Consider the following 24,431-nt stretch of genomic DNA (forward strand, 5'->3'; position numbering starts at 1 on the left):
CATGCTCGTGCATATTATAGTTTGCTATTAAACAGATTTTTTTGTTGTTGTTGTTGTTGAATATGGGCCGCCATCATCAGCAGATGAGAGGGATCGGACAGGCCCCACCGATACAGGATTATCCGATAGGTGAGTGTTGCGGATTGAAACCTACCCTTTGCGCCATCAGTCTGCGCTCCCACACTCGTGGATGTGCCGTCTCTGTAATATCCCCCAGTCCGGCTCAGTTGTGATTCAACGAGATCCCTTTTTTCCCCCAATCCAGTTTCCGACTTCTGCTTATCCTCCACTATCGCAGTTTAAAGCGGGCCAAGGAAGGGGGAACTTTGCCTTTTTTTTCCTCTCTCTCTCTCCCCTTTTTTTCTTTCCAGAAGAAGCAGCAAAAAAAATGTCAAGCCAAAAAAAAAAATTACTGAAGGTTACGATCGGCCCGTCAACAGCCCGCTTGTAACAAAACTGTCGTCTCTCATGGCTTTTTGCCACTCCAGCTGTCAATCAAAGCAGGGTTGTCAAGGTATTGAATGAATGATGATCTGCCGTTGCAACAACTCCGGCTGCCTTGGACCGCTATCTTACTGTAAAAAAAACAGCGATGAAAACGTTCACGAGGAGTTAACAACAAAAAAAAATAAGAGAGAGAAGGGGGCGAAAAGCAGCTTCGGCTTCTTTCGTAGCTTTTTTTGTTGTTTGTTTGAATAAGTGGCTGTCAGTAAGTATTGAGGAGGTGGCAGGTTGGGAGGTTGGTTGGTTACGGAGTGAGTGTGTTGTCAGTAATAATGCGCTGGCAGCGCTGAGCGGCGGCGGCGGGAGAATGACGGAACCCGGAAGTAGTGGTGGCCATAGCCAGTCGTACGCCAACCAGTCTCTGATATGCAGAGTATGCAATCCGGACTGCTGCAAGTCATGGGGGGAGTCAAAAAATAATCGCTCGCACACCCCCTTCCCCTCCCCCCCCCACCAAAAATAAGGTTATAAAACAGATCTCTAAATCAATCAGCATTATGGTATCCTAACAAGATTCATTGTCTTTTTAAAAAATATATCAAGCACGGTCTTAAGTGACACAAAAAAAAGTTGTTGATATGTTCAGACATTTCAAAACTTCCCAAAGTAAGGTAAGGACTACAGAGCTGTAGCATCCTTTTTTAAAAATCAACCTTCTTGCAATTCTCAGAAACTATGCGATCAAGCGGTTAAAGAATTTCCGACTACCACACTTGCAAATAGATAAAGTAGGGATCCTGTTAACTAATCGCATTTACGACTGGCCAGTATATGTGTGTTGGAGAGAGTTGCTTCAGAAAGGCAGCGTTGGCTTTATTTGAGTAAGCAGTTACGAAGTTCAACAGGCTCTAAATTATTTTCCGTCCAGTCATTCGGTGTGCGAGCTTGTTTCCCCCCGGTTTACTTTTCCTCGCTTTGTTGTGGTTTGCAGTGTGCTCGAAGACATTTAATCGCAGTAATTCCTGATAATGATGTTCCTAATTGCATGGAGTTATTTAGAAAATTAAGTGCGGTCCCGCACCCCCTTGAGCACAAATGAACTTTTCCAACGAAAAAAAAGCTTTTGCAGGGAAAGTAATTTTGTGCGTCTCGTCCAATCCTTTTGCTGGATCCAAATTCATGCACCCAGCCGTACATCATGGCAGTCAATTATCATAGCTTCATCTGATCATCAATCACAGGGGATGCTAGAAGTTAAGGGGCGGAGCATTGGTCGACCCATCGATTGCAGTAGTTTTGTCTTTTTCCCCTCTCGTTCACGGTCCCCTGCGCACAAAGGCCAAAGCGGACTATTCCGTTTAATATTTGGCTTCATCAATAGACATGCAGGCTTTTGTACATGTGACATCACATATCGATGGTTTCACAAAAATGGCAAAATACATTGTCTACGGGATATTTGATTTCCAAAATTAAACATGAATCACGACTTTGTCAACGCAGACAGAAATTATGTGCACTTTCTTTTTACGGACACAGGGACATAATAACAAAGCAACTTCAGAGGTCAATAAAGCAAAAGAAAAGATGAATGATTAAGAGGATGATGATGATGATAGTGATAACCACTGCAATTAAACAGTTTGATTAAACGAGGCATCATAACAACAATGATGTTTGGGAAAACACCCCTCACATAAAAAGTAAGATAGTGCAGCGGTTGATAAATGCCAGTGGGCATTCCAACATGCTTCTGCCTGAGTATACCAGGGACTGTTGACAATGTAGGACAACATCGAAAATTCGCTCTCAAAATACTTTTACGCATTGTTCCCCCTCTTTTTTCCTAAAAGAAAAGCGACGCACAGCCACTGAAGACCCAGCAGCCTCCCGAGACGGTCTTCAAATAAGTATTCTTCTGGGATACTCTACTGGCGAATTGTCCTCCTACACAGAAGGGTAAGTACAGCCGAGTCCTTCGTATCAAGTAAGTGTGTTTCACTAATAGGCATTTATTCCCAAACAGTATACAAACGGCAACGTTGCTATGGCTGTGCCTAACCGTGCAGCCACACATTAATGATTGCTCTATTTTAATTTGGGTATAATGTAACAAGTCAACGCAATGGAAGGTGGGTGGAATAATGCGCGAAAGCACCCGGGTTTTAAATCAAGCCGGCCGCGAGTTTTCACCTCATCGATGCACGGCGATAAGCGTTTCTGATCGGACCCCGAAATTGGGAACAGGGCGTTTGTAAATTGGGAAACCTTTATAAAGCACTAAAGCGGCGAGCTGGTAGCAGCGATGAGTAGGAGGGTTTCTCAAGTGATAAATAAAAGTAAATGTTGTGTGACAGTCATCGGTGACTATTGAAAATACATTTGTTCCGATTCACTTTTTGTAAATGGGTTTGACTGCGGTGTTGTGCCGTAACCATTTATATGATACAGTATTGTAAAGTGTATGTGTGTTGGAATATGCTGTATCTCGTAGTAGTGCGCAGATTAAATATTCCAACTGGACACACGCACAAATCTGTAAACTATATACAGTTAGATATTTTATTTTAAATACCGGCAAATTCTATTGATAATCCCCCAAATAATAAGCAATGTCTGTAATATTTGTCGAATTCTCAATGTTTTATTTTGTAATATGAAGCAAAGTACACGTTCGGATTTTAGGTCAAAAAAGTTTTTAAATGATCTCCATTTCTGGCCAACATTATTAGAAAACAAGTGACTTCCAAAGCGCCATTTATACTGGGCGGCGATAAACAAGGCGCGGGTTCTTCCATGTAATAAATGATAGCCACCTAGTATTTGATCGATAGAAATCTATTTAATAGATACATTTCTTCTTTTGTGCAGAACGGAAGTACTTTAACGTAAAACACGGTCTCACGTTTATTAAAGATTCACAACGGGCGACTACGAAATAATAGAATTCAAATTCAGACTATCAGATCCTGAAGAACATTTCTGTAAAGTGCCTCCCTGGTTTTCAGTAAGATACCAACTTCATTCCTGGCTATCCAGCTAGTTTTTGTAAAAACTTAACCCCGAATATATTAAAACTTGTGTGTGCGTGTTTGTGTTTTTTTTTACAAAACTTTAGGTCGGTTTCTGTTTAAGAGAACGCTTGATTTGTCTAATGCAATATGTTAAGTATGTTTTTCAAGTTTACAGTTTTTTACTTATCCCTCCCCCCCCCCCCAACTCTATGCGAATTTAATACCGAAATACGGCCTTTTTAAATGAGATTTCAATAAGAGCCGGGAATCAAGTAGATGCCGTTCAAATAATGCAAATCTTGTCCGGTTATGGAGTGCTTCTCCATCAACAAGCAGATAGTAGAGGATAGCCGAAGATTGCTTTAACAGCCGGTAAAATTTCATCTTCTGGTGTCAAATTGGGGTCAACTTGGGGTTAGAGCTATCACTGTTCAGTCTGAGTAGTCCAGCTGTGTTGAGATTCATTAAGAGTTCAGTATCTGTTTCAAGAAAAACAGCACTAAGACAATCAGAGGGCGAAGGATCCCGTTGTTGTTGGAACTACAAGTGCACCCAACGAAATGGTAAATGTATCAAAGCTTCCTTAAATTCACCAGGAAAGCCGGCAGAAAGGCGCCTTGCCCCCTTCGTCGTGTGTTTTTTATCCAACAGTAGAGTTTAAACATTGATCTGACTACATTCTGATTTACTGATGCGAAATCTTTTTGTTGAGCAGAGCACGTACACGGTACTTTACTGTGTAATGTGCTGGTGTCGCAAAAAGAGAGCGGATTTTCAATTTGATTTGATTTTCATCACCAAGAGGTGAATAAAAGTGAAATAACCTTCTACAGTAACTTTTATATCAGTGTTTAGTTAGTTGCTTAAATTTCTATTCATAAATACAGAAAATACATAAATGTATCCCAAATATTTAGATACTGACTTGTAAAAACTAAGCTAAAATTGCTTACTGTTAGGAACACACACAAACTATTAACGTTAACATGCTTGTATCAGGAGTCAGCTATGCAATGACGGGAAGTACAATATATGGTACAAATTCATAACAAGGAAGGAAAACATAAAGGAAGGCGATAACACTGCGGGTTTGCAATTATTTTCGTGATCTCGTTGTTAAAAGGGTCGCGTTTAAATGTCTCCGATTCTAACCACAGTTAACGCTTGTTTATGTTTAAATTTTGATTGCCCTTCATTCTAAGTTTGTGTGTGCCTTTATTCTTGTTTCGGGGCGTGCGTTTTTTCCCCGGATTGTGTAAATATATTCATTTCCTCAGAGCAAAAGTTTGGAGTCTCTACTTGTTCGGGAAATGAGGTAAGACGCGGGTTTGAAACCAACAGCTTGCATGTCGAGGGTATTTCGCCAACTAGTCAATTCTTTCCAAGAATTCTGTTTTCTAAATTGGCTTAATATTAGATTTACAGGTTGCTTATTTGTTTTAGGAATCATAATCCCCACCCCACTCCCTCAAAAATAGGGGTGGGAGAAACATCGAGGGCGATTATGTTGAACTTTCCCTGACCCCAATGTAAATACGGCCTTAAGGAAGTCCTTCGCACTGGACTCGGTGTTTAACCGTTACCTGTAAACCGACGCAGATTCTCTTCATATTCTACCCAATCTCGCCACAATCAACAAAACCAAGCGACGTGAACTTTCGGCAGATGTTCTGCCTTGGTCGGCGAGAAGTTCATGCGAAGGCACTTCTTTTAGACAGCCCTTTAGCGCTATCTGGCGGGGCTGGCTGTAGCAATCCAATTGCTGATAAATACTCGACGGTATTCCCGAAATATTTCAGAAAACCTTGTCCCCGCGCAAAGTTTATTTGCCAGCAGGACTGGGTCAGTGATCTGTTTTTGAATGAACAGATTAAATTGTGCCAATAGAATCTATTTCAAACAAAGCTCAATTTGATAACGCCGCGTCCAACACGCCAATGAGCTCATTTCGTTTTCATTATCGAAAGAGTAAACTTTTCAATGGCCATAATACCACGCTGTCTAGAATGGCGAAATACATGTACTTTGCCATTGCTATCCATTCGTTGTTCCAAGTGCTTTTATCGTCACCTCCAATGTAATTGATTTTCAAAATTAATACATTTTGTTTTGGGAGCTAAGGGCGGTTGTCGCTAAATTGTCAGAACTGATTGCCGATATCTTCTTTCCTTCTTACGTGCATTTTAAAAGATATCACCAGAAAGGCTATTTTGACCGCACCACGACTGCCTGCATGCGAGGGAGACCATGCATGGGCCGGGAATTTGGAGGTCACTACCGAGAACTTCTTAATCGCTAGCGCTGTTGTGGAAATGATAATACCACAATACCTCGCCCACACAAGGCATCTCCCGCACGCGAACTACACATGAAAGCATTTTAAAGAATCGTTACCTGTTTGGAAATGCGTGCTAATTTAGGAATCAACCCTCATTTGGCATATTTTGCCTGATTTTTTTTCTTTACTTAGAACAACGTTTAGAACAACGTTTACAAGCATCTAATCATCAGCAATATATAAAGCAGTTTTCCGTATAAAAGTTATTTAATTTATCCTTTACGGGGAAAGCTGGATTTTTTTCTGGCAATATTATTACATTAACTGAATAATGACAAAAACAAAACAGGCCGATTTAGGTAGTTATTTTAGATGTTAATAGACTATGCTTCTCTGCTTCTTAAACACAAGCTCGTCGTGTTTATAAGTAGTGGAATCATTTAATGAGTGTCATTAAAGCGTGTTTCCATTGCAATTATCCCTGGATTAGAACCACCAAACCAGGTTAATTTGAAAAAAGCAATTAGTGCCTACTGTAACAAAGCAACGGGCAAATCTTTATAGACTTTTTGTAATGGTCTTGCGATAAATTCCACCCTTTCGATATCTTGTGTATATAGCCTTTTTAATCTCATGCAAAAAGGAACGCTAATTTACTTTCATACAATGCTAACATTAACATATTACAGCAGCTGTTTTGTGATTTTTCCCTCCTTTCTGTTGTATGTAGACATATGTATTATGTTCTGATCTTCAACAAAGCTATTTGCAGCGATTTTGTTCTCGATGATTTGACGTAATTAAATGTAACTTTTTATATGAAAGCTCTTTTTGGGCTGCGCTGAAAATTGGTTACTAATGGTGGTAAAAAAAAATCCGAATGCCTCCTCCTTTCTCTCCCCTCCGCGCAGACATCGAGGAGGTAAGACTTTAATTAATGATGCAGTTTTAAAAATATTTTTAAAATTAAGATCAGCAAATAATTAACCATAAGGGTGCATATTATGTATCGGAAAAAATAAAATGTTGTTTACCTAGAATATTAAAGGAGCATTTTGGGAGAAGCTAATTCGCTAAATTTTCTAACCCTGTCTATACACTCTTTCCATTATCTTGGCATCTTTATTACGGGCAGTATGTTTCCGGGACATTTGGATCATCCAGCGTTTATATTATTTAAACTTAAAAGGATGACTTCAATTGGAAGTGCTTGATCTTTTGAAGCAGTGATGAAAATTAATTTTGCATTAATGATAATTATTCACTTGTTAACTTCCATTTAGCTGTTAATGTGACTTTGAGCAATGGAATATCACTTGACTAAATTATTATGTACAAAACATGGGAAAATGTACAGATTTTAAGACACCGCATAGGGTTGTTGACCTAAACGGGGGTGATGTTAAAAAATAATTTGCACAGTTTTGTAATTTTTGTTTCTTCCAACGTTTTCATATAGTTCGAAATTATTTCAGTAAATTTAATTAGGCATGGTATTGAAACAATAAAATCAATCACACATTTTACAAGGAGGCAAACGTACCATTGGAAAAAAACCTATAATTTTTTTCACTGCGCTGAATTTTTAAGAAGTTTTTTGTGTGAGTGCTCATATATTGTCTCTTTAAAACTGATTCCCAACTTTTCTTTAGGTGATCTAACAGAGGATAATGACTATCATTCCCACTTTTAAACGCAAAACTTGACAGCAGCCACAGATCTAGAGTCCTTCTTCTACCTCGAAAATCCTCACTTTAAAGCGAAGCACAGCCCATCACTTCCAGACAGAGGAAAAGCAAAAATCGTTAAAAGAAATAATGCAAAGGAATGCCAAGTTGTTGAGTAAGCAATAAGCCATTGGATTAACTGTTGTTTTGTGAAGGTCAGGTCACGGGCGAGTTTTTCTCCCGCAGATCATTAGGTGTAATTGGGTAAGTTTAAGTGGACTTGGGATGCCTGTACTTAAGTTAATAGCAATGACCTTCTTGCGGCTGCCCTGTCCAACATTATTCATCTTTGCCAGGCCGATTTGAAAGCCATTCCCACTCCAGCTTTCCAGAGATATTTCAGAGTACGAACCCAGTAATGATATTCCGGAAAATCCCATCACATTTTTTGTTTGTTCTTTAATATTATGTAAGCAAAGCAGATAACATTTCATCTGTGTCCCAGTGTGAATCAATCAGAATAAACCCATGCTTCAGCGGTAACTATATTGATTCATTGAATTGCCATACATGTTTTCAAAGCATATTGTACTTCATTGCAGCACACGCTGTAAGTTAAAATATTTAAAATAAAAACATTCCTGAGTGAAGTGCTTGCATTTTGAATTCTGTTTGCGTACTTTGAGAAATATAGACTGAGCGTCATTTTTCTAAATGCAGATTGACATTCAGTATTGATTTAATTACTAAATGAATAAAAAATAACTTAGCCAGTCAATCGTTGTCTGCGCTGGGCACCACTAAACTTATGTTGTCTTCTGTGATTTTCATCTACTTAAGTAAACGAAAAACGGCACATGAAGTGCGAAAAACGCAACAGAGCAAATCTGAAAACATTTTCGTAAAAAGCGATCTTTTTAACGTGTAATTCGTTGCAAAAAATTAAATATCTGCACTGCGCAAACTTTGTCATTTTCCTTTTATATTTTTTTCAAGATCATTATATCGCAGCGCGGATTGTAAAACACCCAACGACATTTGAGTGCTTCGAGTACTGTGTTTTGGTGCCGATAAAATGGTTAAAATGCGTTACACTAAGTTCAATAGGCTTCATTAGGTTTTAAAGATTCAAGGGAACTATTTTCATCGATTGGCCTCCACTGCACATAATTGAAAAAGCATAAAGCATTATTAAGCACGCTGTTGTGTCATTTTATTCTACAATTAAGGAGTTGGATACACTGCACAATATTACAAATGAAACGGGAATTTTAAATTATAAGGTATACTGTTCATATCATTTCCCCATAGCAGCCAATATCAAAATAACAATGGGATATGCGTGTTGAAAGGGGGCCGAGATTGTTTTGATTTTATTATTAATTAATGGGAAAGAAAGGAGGCGGCAGGTTTATAACAAATTATATTTTTCGACGTGAGCCCTGTCAGTCTTATAAATCCGATATTAAACTCATTCTGGATCTTGTGCGGCAAGGTGAGGTGTGCTTCGAGGCCCAGCTTCTAGTCTGACGAGATGTGTGGTAGGATGTGGGCTGCTGCTACAAGGTGCGAGAGTAAATGGCCTGTCCTGTCTTATTATAAATGCACGCCCGCCTTTCGATCTCCTTTCACGTACTACGATGTCATATTTCTCTGCTCCTTATCCAAGTCCTGGTTATTTCCAAATGCCTTAGTCCTCTGAATCGATGCTCATTAAACCACCTGTTTGTATCCACAATGCAGCCCGTAAATACACAAGATTATATCGTCATAAATTGAGGAAGACAACTTTTTTTAAGTTAAATAAAGTAGGGTAATATTCGCACGGAGGTTCAAATAAACGGGAATTGTGCACGTGTTCAGTTCGCGTAGCACAATTGATGACAGACACAGAAAGCGAGGCAGTGGAACTGTTGTAATATTTTCTAACTGAAGAAAGCCAATCCCAATGCACAGCCATCAAGATGCAGGGCGAAGCTGCCCTATAACAACGGCATTCAAACATGGTTATGCAGACTGTTGGTCTACTTTTGTAGCCACTTTTGTCTGAAGGTGCCGTCGCTCCGATCTGACCCAACTTTACAATCAATTCCCCTTTAGCGCGCGGAGACCTCTCCCGGGTTTGAGTCTGTCCTTTCCCATCAAAACAAATGCACTTTTGAGTAAAAATATAAAACAAGTGTCGTCTAATTGTTAAGGGGCCGATCCCGTTCAGCACCGATTAGAACTTCCTAAGCTGGGACCTAAATGAGAAGGTGCAGAAAGGGCCGAGGAACCTGGAGCACCCGGAGCACGTGCAGCTTCGCGCGCGCGCGGGGACTCGGCCAATGGGGAGAGCTGGCGGCAGGTCACGTGCTGCGAGGTCGCGTGCAGCGAGCTGGCCTTCCGCTGGTGCGGGCGGACTGTGTGCGCGAGTAACAGAAATACCGCTCAGAGCTGCTGGTCCTGGTTACCGACAATGTTATCACTGCACCTGCAGCAGTGTGCACAGGTGAATGACATGCCGGATACTTAAGGAGTAAGGTAGGTTTGGTACGCATTGGTGACCGTGTGCACGCATTGCTACACGTGCGATTTGTGTTTTAAACGGCTGGACCTGGAATTGGTCCAGAAACGAGCTGCCAGTCAGCGCTTGAAATTTCCTCTGGTCTGGTAGTGCATCACCGCTGTGGGGGAACACTAACTTATTAATGAGAAGTGTTTTGTGTGTCCCTCCCTCATTGTGCCTTTACATCTGACTTTGTCACTGCATGTCTTTTGCTGCACTTACCGGTTGCAGCCAGGTATTACCAGGTTCAATCTGCCTGACTCACACTGCAATAACCCTGCCCAGGAGAGAGCTCTGCATGTGCATGGTTACATGCATGCATGCATAAAGCTGCTTCCCTAGTGGTTAAAATTTAAATGTTTAAGAGAGTGTGGACAGGAGCGTCTGGCCTTCCTAACCATTTAATTGAATTCCAGGTAGATTTGATAAAATCCCCAATTGGATCCAAGAATTTGACATTGCACTGGAGTTATACCCCATGTGGTGTCAAACCCTTGCAGAATGTTTCCTCCGGGGAGTCTCACCCTGCTTAAATTCACTCTCCAGTTAGGCCAATTCCAGATTCGTACTGTAGCTTAAGTGTAATTGTGCATTCATACACCAGCTTCAGGGCTGTAGCTAAGTGGTTTCTACTGCAATGCTGAAGTTGATGTGTAATCATAGATTGATGCCAGTGATCTCAGAGCAGATCACACTGGATCTGCCCAAGTGAAATCCAGGAGCTGTGGGGTTTCATACGCAAAATAAAGAGCCCTGACCACAATGTTGACAGTCTGGTGACCAAATTGCAGAGCAGAACGTGGGTAGAGCAACAACTTATCCAGCAGCCCAAAATGAATAGAAATTTAATTTGTTTAATAAAAGATCTTTAGACTGTTGATTGGACCATTTAAACCCAGGAACTAAGATTGGGTTTTGGTGGAATCAACTGTCCAAACTCAAAGTAAATTGGGGAGAGGTTTGCTCTCAGTTTGCTTCCTACAATGTAAATACATTTACTATATGTGTCTTTGTGCTTGTGTTTTTGCTAAGGCTGCTGCAACAATTCTAAAAAAATCATACTGTTAGCACGCGTATGAGTTTAGTTTGTTAAACATCCAAGTTGTCGGTGAGCGTTAGGATGGAGTTATTGCTACAACAAAGAGAGGGGATATTCAGTTATCACTGAATGGCATTGGCTTGCTCTTCTGTGTTTTAAAGATTTCATTTTGTATCTTTTATTTATAATAAAACATTTTTTACTGTTAGATGTGAAGAATGCATTTCTTCCCACTTAATAAATCATGTCTGTGGTTTTACACCTTTTTAATGATTTCTGTAAGCAAAATCCACAAGCAAGTACTGTTCCAATCAGTGTTCCCTGAAAGTTTCAGACTAAGGTATTGTATTGTCAGGAACCTGTAGGTGAATGCAGATCAAAACCAATGTTTGATAAGAGTATGAAAAGACATAGATATACCGAGCTAATTTGCAGGGATATTCAGTAAAACATGTGAAACATCAATTGTTCTTTCACAAATCAGATAAAGTAGCTTGCACAAATTTAACTTATCTTTTGTTTAAAAGAAAGTTTAAGGTTCGTTTATTGTACAGCAAGCTCAGAGATGCTGTATAAGAGAATTACTTAATTGCTTGAATATCATAGGCTAATGCCAAACTGTGTTGATTCCCTGATCCATTTGCTGTACAAATATTGGTTGATTTTTGTAAATTGGTAGTGGAACGGATGGGTGGGATACCGAGTTATTGGGAGAATGGAATGGAAGGAGAGAGTAGTGAAAAGATTGGAAGCCTTGTGTATATTCATTTGTTGGCAGATCCATGTAGTATTAGATATTGGAAATGATGGTAAAGCTAATAGCTAAATTGCTGTCATCGTATGGTCAAGAACAGTGGCTGAAATAAATTTGATCCCACAGCACGGTGGCATAGTGGTTAGCACTGTTGCCTCACAGCGCCAGGGACCCGGGTTCGAATCCGGCCTCGGGCGACTGTCTGTGTGGAGTTTGCACATTCTCCCCGTGTTTGCGTGGGTTTCCTCCGGGTGCTCCGGTTTCCTCCCACAGTCCAAAGATGTGCAAGTTAGGTTGATTGGCTATGATAAATTGACCCTTAGTGTTAGGGGGATTAAATACGTGGGGTTACAGGATAGGGTGGGATATGTGTTGGTGTAGGGGTTACAGGGATCGGGTGGGATATGTGTCGGTGCAGGCTCGATGGGCCGAAATGGCCTCTATCTGCACTGTGGGGTTTCTGTGATTCTGTGATTCTGTGATTCTGAAAAGGATGGATTGAATTGCAGCCTTTTTTTAAAGTGGCATGTTAAAGAGTTATTTGTGGTCATCAGATAAAGGATATCAGTGCTGGGGGACGGAATGGTTTCTCAATTTTTAGTACCTTTTGCCAGCACGCAGAACTCTGACATCAAGTTTCTCTCACGCTAAATGCAGTAAAACTCCCATGCTCTGCTCCAGTAATCTGCCTTAACCTCACCTCAGAAGAATGTTCTTGATACACCAGTGTGTTTTCTTTGATTTTTGCATTAGCTATCCTTATGGCATCTCAAGAGTGAGATTCTCAGTTGTGTACTGAATTATGAGCCATTTTATGACACAATTCCATTTCTATTAGGAGCTGGGTATATTTCACATAGAAGACTTGTAACTGGCACAGCAAGAGAGAGGGAGGAAACTTTAATCCCTTGGACTGGCTATTAAGCTAGATCCCAATGGTGAAAGAACACCACCTGGGTTTCCACATTGGCTCCTTTTAATTTCAGACAGTCAAATCTACTAAAATTTGTGAAATTAGCTGGGATATGCAATTAAGGAAATAAAATTGCAGCCAGCTCTCTTCTTGCATTGTACAGACCAATAAGACTGAGTTTGGCAGCTGGAGGATAATGGTAAACGTGTAAGTGTAGCCACTCTACATACATTAATATTCAAATTAGGTTATTGTTCACAATAGACAATGGGAATTGTACAATAAATTGCCAGGATACATTAACTACAGCACCACACAAATACACTAATTTCCTGTCATAACTAGGATTATTGAAGTGTGCAGTGGGTATATGGTAGCTAATTTTGAGCTAGATTTTTAGAAATAAGTTAGATATGTGAGTTAGCACTATTCAGATATTCACTCTTACATATATTATATTATTCATTAAGAAGTTTCACTGCAAAACATTATAAGCAGTCAAACTTACTAATATAATTGCAATTCACTGTATAGTTTTCTGTGCAAACTGTATTGAGCCCCAGTAACAGCATGTCTTTAGTTGTAAGCACAATGCAACACTTTTTGGAGGTAATGAGTACACATTTAAAGGCACACAAACTTCTGATTATCATTTTTGCTGTTAATAAAGGGCGTTAAGAAAATGCCAGGATCATATTCTGGCACGGCTGGTACTAGATTTGGAATCAGTCTTGGTTTACATAGGTTTTGCAATGTGAGGTCTCTAAGGGTTGACAACCTACCTACCCTATCACCCTTTCAAAAGATTGGATTTAGTAATAGAAGCCATGCATGGGAAAACATTAAAAGTGGTCCATTTGGAAGCTATATTTCTTGGTGTATGTTTTAAAGCTATTTCATGATTGCAACATATAATGGGAATATAATACTGAAAGTAATTATTACATTTTCCATGTGACATAACCTAGCCATGATTGGATAGTGCGTGTGGACTAAGATACCAGCTAAGATTCGACAGCCAAGGATTTTTTTTGCAGGGATAAACCTGTGCATTGTACGTTTCATTTGAAGTAAGGTTTAACCCTGGCCCCGATTCTGCTAATATTTTGGTGCACTTGTCCCATATATTTTCTGCTAAATATTAATTTGCTATCCCACACAGCTATATAGATTAATTGTCATTCAGTATGATGCAATTCCAACACATTTTAATCAATGTAAACAACGTGGTATTTTCAAACTACTTACTTATGCATTTGATTGGATGTACTTAATTAGTTTATAGGCGCAAGTCCTAGTTTCAGCTTGGCCTAGTTAGTGGCAATCTCACTTCTGAATCAGAAGATTTGGTAGGGGCAGGGGGTGGTCAGGACAGCAGGGTGGGGTGGGGTGGTGGTGCAGGTCCAAGCTCCACTTCAGAACTTGAGCTAATAATCTACGCTGAAACTTAAGTGCAGTAGTGAGAAATGTGGCTTTGTTAGAGGTGCCACCTTTCAGTGAAATGTTAAATTAAGGTCCCTCCTGCTTGGTTGGTTCATGTGGATGTAAAAGATTCCATGGGGCTATTTGAAGAAGGGCAATGAGTTTTCCCAGTTCTTTGCCAAAAATTGTCCCTTAATCAGCACCACTAAATCAGATTAACTGGTTATTCATTTTTTAAATTTGTTGTTGAGATGTGGACAATTGTAGCAACTGTGTTCTTATAGCTGGCGCAGTTAAGCTATGTTCAATGGTGATGCCAAGATGTTGATAGTGGGAGGCTCAGGGATGGTGATGCTGTTGTAGGTCAAAGGGAGATAATTGGGATTTCTCTTATTGAAGATAGTCATTTCCTGGTACTTGCGTGGTGTGACCGTTACCTGCCACTCATCAGCCTACCGGTTAGAGATTATTAGCAAAAGTGAAAGCGCAAGGAATTGGAGGTAACCTTTTGACATGGGCTGGTAAATGGTTGGAAGGTGGGAGACAGACAGGGTAAAGGAAATGTTCACTGAGCGGTGACAAGCGGTGTTCCCCAAGGAGCTGCACTGGGGTCTCTGCTTTTCACCATATATAAATGACTTGGATGAAGGAATAGAGAGTTGTATATCCAAGTTTTCAGATGACAGTAATTTAGGAGGCATAGTAAATTGTGTAGATGTGAGTAGGAAGTTACAAAGGAATATAGACAGACTGAGTGGGCAAAACTATGGCAGATGGAGTTCAATGTTGGGAAGTGTGAGATCGTCCAGTTTGGATCAGAAAAAGACAAATCAGAATATTTTCTTAATGATGAGAGACCAGGAGCCAAGGAGGAACAAAGGAATTTAGGAGTCCGTGTGCACTAATCACTAACTGCTAGTGCACAAATTCAGAGAGTAATCAAAAAGGCTAATGGAATGTTGGCCTTTATCTCAGGAGGATGGAATTCAAAAGTGGGGGAGCGATGCTTTAATTGCACAGAGCTTTGGTCAGACTCCATCAGGAAAGATATATTGGCCTCGAGATTAACCACCTCACAATGGAAGGGAGGAGTTTGCAGGTGGGGGGGGGGGGGGGGGCGGGGGGTTAAATCCTAAAAAACGGGAAACACGACCCCAACCCAGCATGTACAAGCCTGCCGACATTTTTACAGTGGCGAGTTTCGAGGCATGCAAGTGTCCCGTCTTGGAGAGGCAGGACACTTTATCAACATATTTAAATCAGGCTCCAACAGTGCAGTTGGAAGCCTTAACTGCTGCTGCGTGGGTTTCCCAAGGCTCTGGAAATCCAGCAACGCAATGGAGGTGGGAACTGCAGATTCCAGCAGGTAAGTGCCTTTTATAGCACTCCTTGTGGGCCAGGAGGAGCAGGAGTGCTCCCCCCAGTCCCTCAAGGAAGCCATCAGCCTCCATTCTCCTGCTCGCTCTTCTCTCTAGCCCTTGTTGCGATCGCTGACCTCCCCCCAACACCCGATGGCCTCTCTGTACCTCCACCAGTTGCGATCATGGCCGACCCCACCCCCGCCAGCCCTGATATGCAGCCTGCCGCCTCCCACGATCATGGCCAAAACACCCCACCCCCTCAGTCCCCATCTGCAGCCTGTTCCCTCCTGCCATCATGGCCAGCATCCCCTGCAGCTCCACTGTGCAGCTTGCTGACTCCCGCGATCATGGACGACCACCCAGTCCCGATCTGCAGCCTGCCCCCTCCCACAATCATGGCCAAACCCCCCAACCCCCAGCCCCGCTCTGCAGCCTGCCCCCTCCCACAATCATGGCCAAACCCCCCAACCCCCAGCCCCGCTCTGCAGCCTGCCCCCTCCCACAATCATGGCCAAACCCCCCCAACCCCCAGCCCCGCTCTGCAGCCTGCCCCCTCCCACAATCATGGCCAAACCCCCCAACCCCCAGCCCCGCTCTGCAGCTTGCCCCCTCCCACAATCATGGCCAAACCCCCCAACCCCCAGCCCCGCTCTGCAGCTTGCCCCCTCCCACAATCATGGCCAAACCCCCCAACCCCCAGCCCCGCTCTGCAGCTTGCCCCCTCCCACAATCATGGCCAAACCCCCCAACCCCCAGCCCCGCTCTGCAGCCTGCTGGCTTCCCTGGGTTCTTCATCCGCTTTGGACCTCCAATGCTGCCCCGCAGGTTGCATAAACTTGGCTTGTATTCACTTGAGTACAGAAGGTTGAATCAAGAAGTTTAAAATGATAGAGAGATTCGATAGGGTAGATACAGTGAAACTATTTCATCTAGCAAGGAAATCCAGAAGAATGGGGCAAAATCTTAAAAATTAGAACTAGGCCATTTAGGAGTGAAATCAAGAAGCCCTTTTGCACACAAAGGGTTGTGGAAATCTGGAACTCTCTCCCCCAAAAGTTTGTGAATGCTGGGCCAATTGAAATTTCACAACTGAGATCGATAGACTTTTGTTAGGTAAGAGTATCAAGAGATATGGAGGAAAGGCCGATAAATGGAATTGAGGTACAGATCAGCCATGATCAAATGGCGGAACGAGCTTGAGGGCCTGAATGGCCTATTCCTGTTCCTATGTAATCTGTGGGATTGCATCATAAAAATAATCATGAAAGCTTCTGGATTGTATTAGAAACACAAATGGTTCACTAATGCCCTTCAGAGGAGGGAACCTGTCACCCCTAAATTGTCTGGGCTACTTGCTTCCCATCCCACACTGTGGTTGACTGTTAATGCCTTCTAAAGTAGTCTGGCAAACCACCCAGTTGTAAACAATTGCTACAAAGTTCAATAATCTAATTTGCTGTTTATGGGACCTTGCTGTACATAAACATTGGCAATTTGCCTACAAAACAGCTACTGCATTAATTATGCATCTCTTAGTATCTTCCCATTGATCTGGTTACATAAGGCTACCTTGCCTAGAGATATCGCTGGCTGAAGCCAGTTTTTAAAATAGATTTACCTTGTTTATCTAAAATGATACAAGAATATAATATTAAAAGAATCCCCCGTTTTTTTCACGCTGTTTTCAAGTTGCTCAGTGATCTCATTTCATCTTACCTTTACAGTTTTTTTCTAGCCCTACATCCCATCCTGCACCTCCACTCTTCCATCTGTGGCCTACTACAGGTCCCCCTCCCTCCGCTCTACCATTGTTAACAGTGCTTCAGCTGCCACACCCATACATTCTTGAATCCTCTTACTAAACCCTATGCGCTGCATCCCACCTTCAAACTCCATCTCTTCCAGCATGCCTTCCCAATTCCTGCTGGGTGTGCTTTGGTCTATTGTGAATTGTCTTGGATGTTAGTTCTGTGAAAGGCACATTAACATGCAAGTTGCTGCTGTTTCTTTTCCTGGCTGTGTTCTGCCCTACAGGTGTTGGATGCTGGACTTCTGATTTGGGAAGATTCCATTCCATCCTTTTCCTTCGAATTCTGGGATTCATCTTCCTGATCCAGAGACATGACAATAAGTTTGTCAAAGATATAGGGTATTATGTATATAGAATATTATGTAGTTGTTGCAATATGCCATGTAAAGTGATATTGGTATCGATAGCATGTATGCTTGTGTAACTTGTGATTTATATTTATCCACTGTGAATGATGTGATTAAATAAATAATGTTAAAATCAATCAGTATTTGAGGATGACTTTTTCCATATATAATGTTAAAATTAACTCTCCATTTAGCAGCAACCAGTTTTTAACCATGTGGTATTTTTCCACCTTTGTGCTATCATTCCAGGCTCTTTTCGGCTGCTTTTAATCATTCTATTATTTAAACTTCTCAGTATCTTTGGTAATATGCAGTCCTTTATTTTTGGAGTCTCTTGTCCTAACCATTTGTGCCCAGAAGCAGATATTTTCTTGGGAGTCCAAGGTTTTCCAGTAAGTGCTGTTCTGTCTCTATAAAACATGGCTTCGTGTAAGTTGGTTTTGGAGGCTACTTTCTACATGCCTACGTGGTCTGAATCATACTCATAAACAAAAGTTACGTGGAGCATATCCAGTTGTTAAGGTGCTAAAGTTAAATGATTTCTTAATATGTATTTATTGAATTTTTGTGCTCATCAGAGTGAAGGATATCTGTATAGGAAAGTGGAACATTTTCTCTTTTTGCACCCAGAATACAAAAATTGAGATGTAATGGTAAATCTGTATAAAACCTTACTATGACCACAGTTGGAGTATTGTGTGTAGTTTTGGGCTCCATTCTATTGGAAGGATATTGAGGCAATAGAAAGGTACAGCACAAATTCACTCGGATGCTACCTGATATTAAAAATTGGGGCTGTTTTGTTAGAACAGAGGAGAAAATAGAATGATTTGATAAGGTGATTAAAATTATGGATAGATGGGACAGTTGATAGAAACAGACTTAAATTAAATCCAGTGATTGAGGGCTCCCGATGTAGGGGACATAGGTATAAAGTTAAATGTAAGAGATTGAGAACAGAAAACTGGATAAACCTTTTTACACAGAGGGTTGTGAGGCTGTGGAATACACTATAGGGATCATGGGCTACAATTTCCATGGTGGCTCCCAAGTTGCCTGCTGTAACTTAGGTGGAAGATCGACGGAAACCCTGGAGAAAGGAGTTCTTGCCTATCTTCCACTGAAGTTACAGGGGGATATTGGGAGAATCCCTGCAGGTTAACAAAGTAAAAAATTGCATTTATATCGTGCCTTTTATGACTTCGCAATATCCCAATGAAGTGTAAATGTAGTCATTGTTGTAATTCAGAGAAAAACGGCAGCCAATTTGCACACAGCAAGGTCCCACAAGCAGCAATGCGTTAAATGACCAGATAGTCTGTTTTTGGTTGTGTTGGTTGAGGGTTAAATATTGGCCAGGACACCGGGGATAACTCCCCTGCCCTTCTTCAAATAGTGCTGTGCTTTCTTCCATGTCTGCATGAGAGAGAAGACAGGATGTCAGTTTAACATCTCATCTGAAAGATGGTACCTCAGACATAGTAGCACTTCCTCAGTACTACACTGAAGTGGAAGCCTAGATTATGTGCTCAAGTCTTTGGAGTGGGGCTTGAACACACAAACTTCTGACTCAGAGGCGAGATTACTCTCACTGACAACGGCTGACACTAGGTGCTTAAAGGAAAGAGGAATAAAGGAATATGGGAACAGGGTGGGCACATGGGATTAGGACTGCTGCTTGTGTAGAGGATAAACATCAACACAGACTGGTTGGGCTGAATGGCCTGTTCCCATGTAATTCTTTTTCGTGGCAGCAGCAAGAATATGCAATTCAAACACTGTATAGCACAGTTCATATGCAGAGTAATAAGCTCCCGCCATACTGTCCAATGAAGTGCCTTCATTCCTGATCTTAGAAGAACGTTTCCTTCTGCATCATTATAATAATTCCAGTTTCCACACCAGTCACTTGTCGTGTGATTTAGTGCTGCACTAAAATGTGGATTTAGACTGCCCAAACTCACTTCATGTAGACCCTTTATGGCTGACACAGATAAGAAACTTTTGGCTTATTAGTTTGGTCTGAATTTGACCCACATTCCTAGAGGTGTTAGGACAGTGTGGTAATCCACTGTGTTAGTCGGTGCACAAAATTGTCTGATATCCTTTAACTCACCATTGGGTACCCTCTGTTAAGACACCACGTGGTACATAGAAAATAATGTTTTTATTATGGTTTGTGCATATTTGTATTAAAAGAACCTGCATTCACACAGGGCAATTTCCTCTTAGATTCCACTATGTGGTTTTTCAAAGAGATTAGTGAATTTGAGAGCAATAAATAATGAAATGCTCTGAATTTTCTTTCCATTAAGTTTAGGTTTTTTCCATTACCTGTTATATTTTAAAAGAGTGGTTTTAAACAATTCAGTATAAAATATTTGCATTCACATTGCAAATTGCCTGATAAAGCCAAAATACTTATTACATTAAATTACATTTAAGGTACTGAACCAATATTGCCATAATCTCTGCTATCAAAATTATAGCACAAGAAATCATGTTCATAACGCTTCTTGTTGTACTTACAGACTGATTTGGGTACTTGCATTTTTTTTGTAATTGTGCAATGAAGATTAATAAATAAATTCATTATGAATTGAAAGTGTACAAGACTTGAAATGTTATCAGGCCATTAAATTCCAGTGTCTTGGTATGTGCTACATGCATGCATGTGCTGAAAGAAACAGAGTTTGGTGACAGTGCTTTAGTGCTAAAATATTGATTGAAGTATAAAGTTATTATATAGCTTCAGTATTTCATGTTTCTGTGTCCAAGATCACAATTTTGATTTCAATGGTAGAATTGCAACCAGTCATGTTGTGCCTTGGTTACTGGAGTTCACTTTGGGGAATCAAGGTGCATAAATTCAGAAGTGGTAACAGGTGAAACCACTCTCTACAGCAGGAATTTTCTGGGGTCCATGCGGACGCGATCTGAGGCGGGTTGAGTGCAGAATTTGAAATAAGTTGGAGAGGGTCGGGAATCCGCTGTCATCCTGCCCCCACATGCCTTTCCCTCGAGCGTGTTTGCCAGTGCAGCGCTGACCCGAATGGCAGAGGCAGCGGAGCTAATTCAAATCATTATCAGCTTGTTACCAGACCCTTAAGCGCCTTTTTTAGCCTATCTTTCAAATTTCCCTGGATGACCACAGGATTCACACAGCTCAGGAACTATACCTGTCAACCTGAAGCGGTTAGATCCAGCTGATTAGATGACAGCATAAAATGTACTATAAAAGCTCCCACCTCACATCTGATCACTTTCCTCAGGCAGAAGCTGTTGCTGACTGCATTCTCAGCACAGATTTAGCTTTCTACTGGCTATAAATGTTTGCAGCAAAGTCGCCATCCAGTCTCACCTCATTGGTAGAACTTATCACATCATTGACAGATTGCTTCTCTCATCTCTACTTGACCTGCCATCTATTCCATGAGCATGGGTGCCGTTTATACTGTCTCACCTTGGTCCTCAGAATCGTACCATGATGAGCCCCAACACCAGCAGCACCAACAACACCGCCAACCTTCTCCTCAACCACCTGATGCTGCACAGGACAGAGGGCATCAGTGCAGGGCTGCACTGTGCTGGAGGCTGTACCCCCAATACAGGGTATACAGGCAGAGGATGAGCTTCCTCAACATGACTGAGCAGCAGTGCCAAAGGAGGCTCAGGCTATTGCGCCAGGTCATCGCAGACATTTGTACATTGCTGGAGCAAGACCTGCAGCCCAGAGGAGCAGGTGGACATGCCTTATCAGTGGCTGTCAAAGTCACCCGCACCCTCAACTTCTTTGCCTCAGGCTCCTTCCAGGGATCTGCAGCAGACATTTGCGGCATCTCACAGTCGGCCGCCCACAGATGCATCACACAGGCCACCGATGCCCTCTTTGACAAGTCAGCCAATTATATCAACTTTGCCACTGATGAAGCCAGTGTTACTGAGTGGGCGTTCGGCTTTACCACTCTGGCTGGCTTCCCACGGGTGCAGGGCGTCTTCAACTGCACACATGTGGCCTTCAGGGCACCCCCATCATAACTCGAGAGACTTTGTCAACCGCAAGGGCTTTCACTCCCTCAATGTGCAGCTGGTCTGCAACCATAGGAAGAACATCATGCATGTTTGTGCCAAATTCCCCAGCAGCTGCCATGACTCTTTCGTCCTTCACCACCCTCTCTCAGCTCTTCACTCCCTCAAACAGACTTTCAGGCTGGCTGCTTGGAGACAAGGGCTATCCATTGAAGACGTGGCTCATGACACCCTTGAGGAGGCCAAGTACTGAGACCGAGGAGAGGTATAATGAAAGCCACTTTTCCACCAGATGTGTCATGGAGCAGACAATAGGCATGCTCAAAATGCGCTTCAGATGCCTTGACAGATTTGGAGGAACCCTTCAGTATGCACCAGCCAGGGTCTCCAGAATTGTCGTGGTCTGCTGCGTCCTGCACAACATAGTGCAGCAGCGAGGATTAGCGCTGCATGAGGAACAAGACACTGAGCGCATAGCCTCTTCAGAGGAGAAGGATCATCAGCTGGAAGATGAGGAGTAGGAGCAGGAGGAACCTGCGGCCCAGATCCCACCAGCACCCGAGCACATTGCTGCCCGGGAGCCCAGGGATGGCCTCATCATGGCCAGATTTACTTAACTTTATGCAGTACACCTATATGGCTGCCACATGCTACACCAGGTTGGCACCACTCCACAGCAACACCATAAAGGATCCTTACAATGACCAAGCCATTCCTTTCACACTGACCACCATTGCTGGAGGTAACGTTATGTCTCACCATTCACTCCAACTCACTAAGCTACTTCCAAAAGTGCACACAAGTGGTGAAAAACAAGATTTTTATGGTTGAGATCACATTAACTGAAACTTGACATTAACATTGAATAAAACACTCAAGTGGCTACCCTTGTGAATCTACTTGTGTGTCATCTTTCGCTTATGTGTGCTTCTACGAGGTGCTACCCCTGTGCTTTCAGCAGAGGTAGAGGCAGCCTGCTCACTTCCCTGCTGTGACTGCTTAGACACTCTTGGCGGACGTCCTCTAGGTTTTGGAGCCTGTGATGGCCCCGCCAAAGTCTGCGCCTCCTGCGACTGTGCAGGGGCAGACTCTGCCATCGCTGTCCGAGGAGGCATTAGGGGCTCGGACTGAGGGGGTGGCAATGGGGGGTGAAGTGTAAACGTTTTGAGAGGAGCCCCCACTTCCATGTCCCTTCTCACCGTCATCCCTCTCGGGGGCCACCCATGCTTCCCTGCTAGCAAGGAGCTGGAGAGCACCTTGCTGCACATCAGTGGGGCCATGAGGACCCACATCTACGCTGACATCCCTCCTAGAGAGGATGTCTATGAGTCTCTGTCATCTACTCTCCATAGAAACATAGAAACATAGAAGATAGGAGCAGGAGTAGGCCATTCGGCCCTTCGAGCCTGCTCCGCCATTCAATGAGATCATGGCTGATCATCCGAATTCAGTACCCTGTCCCTGCCTTCTCCCCATATCCCTTGATCCCTTTAGCCTTAAGAAATATATCCAACTCTTTCTTGAATATATTTAATGAACTGGCCTCCACTGCCCTCTGTGGCAGAGAATTCCACAGGTTCACCACTCTCTGGGTGAAGAAATTCCTCCTCATTTCCGTCCTAAATGGCTTACCCCTTATCCTTAGACTATGACCCCTGGTTCTGGATTCCCCGGCCACCAGGAACATCCTTGCTGCATCTAGTCTGTCCAGGCCTGACAGAATTTTATAAGTTTCGATGAGATCCCCTCTCAATCTTCTAAACTCCAGTGAGTATAAGCCCAATCGACATAATCTCTCCTCATACGTCATTCCTGCCATCCCAGGTGCTCATGTGAGTGGCGCATTAGCTGCTCCATGCAGCTGGCCATCCTTTCCATGGAAGAGCCTACAGTCACCATTGCCTGTGACATGTTGGGGCATTCTCTGAACATTTGCAGACATCGCAGTCGCCAAACCTATCAGAGCCCCCTGCACTTCTTCCTGCACCTCCAGGATCGCCCTCTTTCTGGATGGCCCCAGAGGCTCAGCATCTTAATGCAGCTGAGCAGAGCTGGGAGTGTCCTGCGCCCTCTAGCAAGGAGTCTCCACTGCTGTCCCTGTCTCCACCATCTGCTCTTGCTCATTTGTGACTTGTGACAGACCAGGTGACAACACTACTCTAATCTCGTGTGGGACCCACTGAGGCATACGTCTCTGCGCTGGTGCTGGGCGCGCTTATGTTGAGTGATGATGTGCCCTCAGAGGCTGGAGGCTGCTCTGAGGAGTTGTCTTCCTCTTCCTCCTAAACAGTGGGGGGGGGGGAGGGGCGCGGATGCGGGTGGCTCTTGATGGACCTGTGGGAAAGTAAAGAGATATGTCATATGAAGAATTGGTGCAGATACCATTATGCACGTGATGACCATTCAGTGACTGATGACATCAGTCCCCATATGAGTGACTGATGTATGCCATGTAGCTGTATGATATGTAATTCTGTCACCAGGTTGCTGAGATGCCCCCCTCTCTCCATCTCCCACCTCCAGCTGCTCGGCGACTCCCGACTCTTCTAATGCAGCCTCCTCTGCTGTTGTGAGGGTGGCAAATGATGGAGGGCCACCTCCAGTTCTCTCTTATTGTGGGCTCTCTTTTCCTGCAAGGAAGGAAAGAAGCGAGAGTGATGTAATGAGTGTAAGGAATGAATGGGTTACATCTTTAGAGGGAGACTGTAATGGAGTGGGGTGGGAATGCCAAATGGCCTTGTGTGTTGTTAGTTGGTATGATTGCATTAGGATGAGGGTGAGTATGAGGGGTAGCTAGTAAGATGG

General features: G+C 42.7%; 1 protein-coding gene and 1 long non-coding RNA gene across 12 annotated transcripts in view; one reads left to right on the forward strand and one right to left on the reverse strand.

Annotated features, from left to right (window-relative positions):
- The window catches only part of meis2a (Meis homeobox 2a), a 96,531-nt gene extending 96,064 nt beyond the window's left edge, over window positions 1-467 (reverse strand). For all 7 annotated transcript variants that reach the window (XM_086003458.1, XM_086003455.1, XM_086003452.1 and 4 more), the window contains exon 1: window positions 155-467. In XM_086003458.1, the coding sequence (XP_085859584.1) occupies window positions 155-166 (12 nt within the window). In that variant the 5' untranslated portion in view covers window positions 167-467. The remainder of the gene's footprint in view (window positions 1-154) is intronic.
- On the forward strand, window positions 20-8,053 carry LOC147109485 (uncharacterized). 5 transcript variants are annotated; one of them, XR_015080291.1, is made up of 4 exons: window positions 20-129; window positions 2,298-2,403; window positions 3,316-3,451; window positions 7,389-8,053. It is a non-coding gene; the product is annotated as an uncharacterized LOC147109485 (long non-coding RNA). The 5 variants fall into 5 exon arrangements; XR_015080294.1 differs by lacking the exon at window positions 20-129 and adding an exon at window positions 622-709; XR_015080293.1 differs by lacking the exon at window positions 20-129 and adding an exon at window positions 1,027-1,115.
- The last annotated feature ends 16,378 nt before the right edge of the window (window positions 8,054-24,431 follow it).

Source organism: Somniosus microcephalus, chromosome 12, assembly GCF_052327205.1.
Source record: "Somniosus microcephalus isolate GS21.2 chromosome 12, FLI_Smic_1.0, whole genome shotgun sequence".
Lineage (NCBI taxonomy): Eukaryota > Metazoa > Chordata > Chondrichthyes > Squaliformes > Somniosidae > Somniosus > Somniosus microcephalus.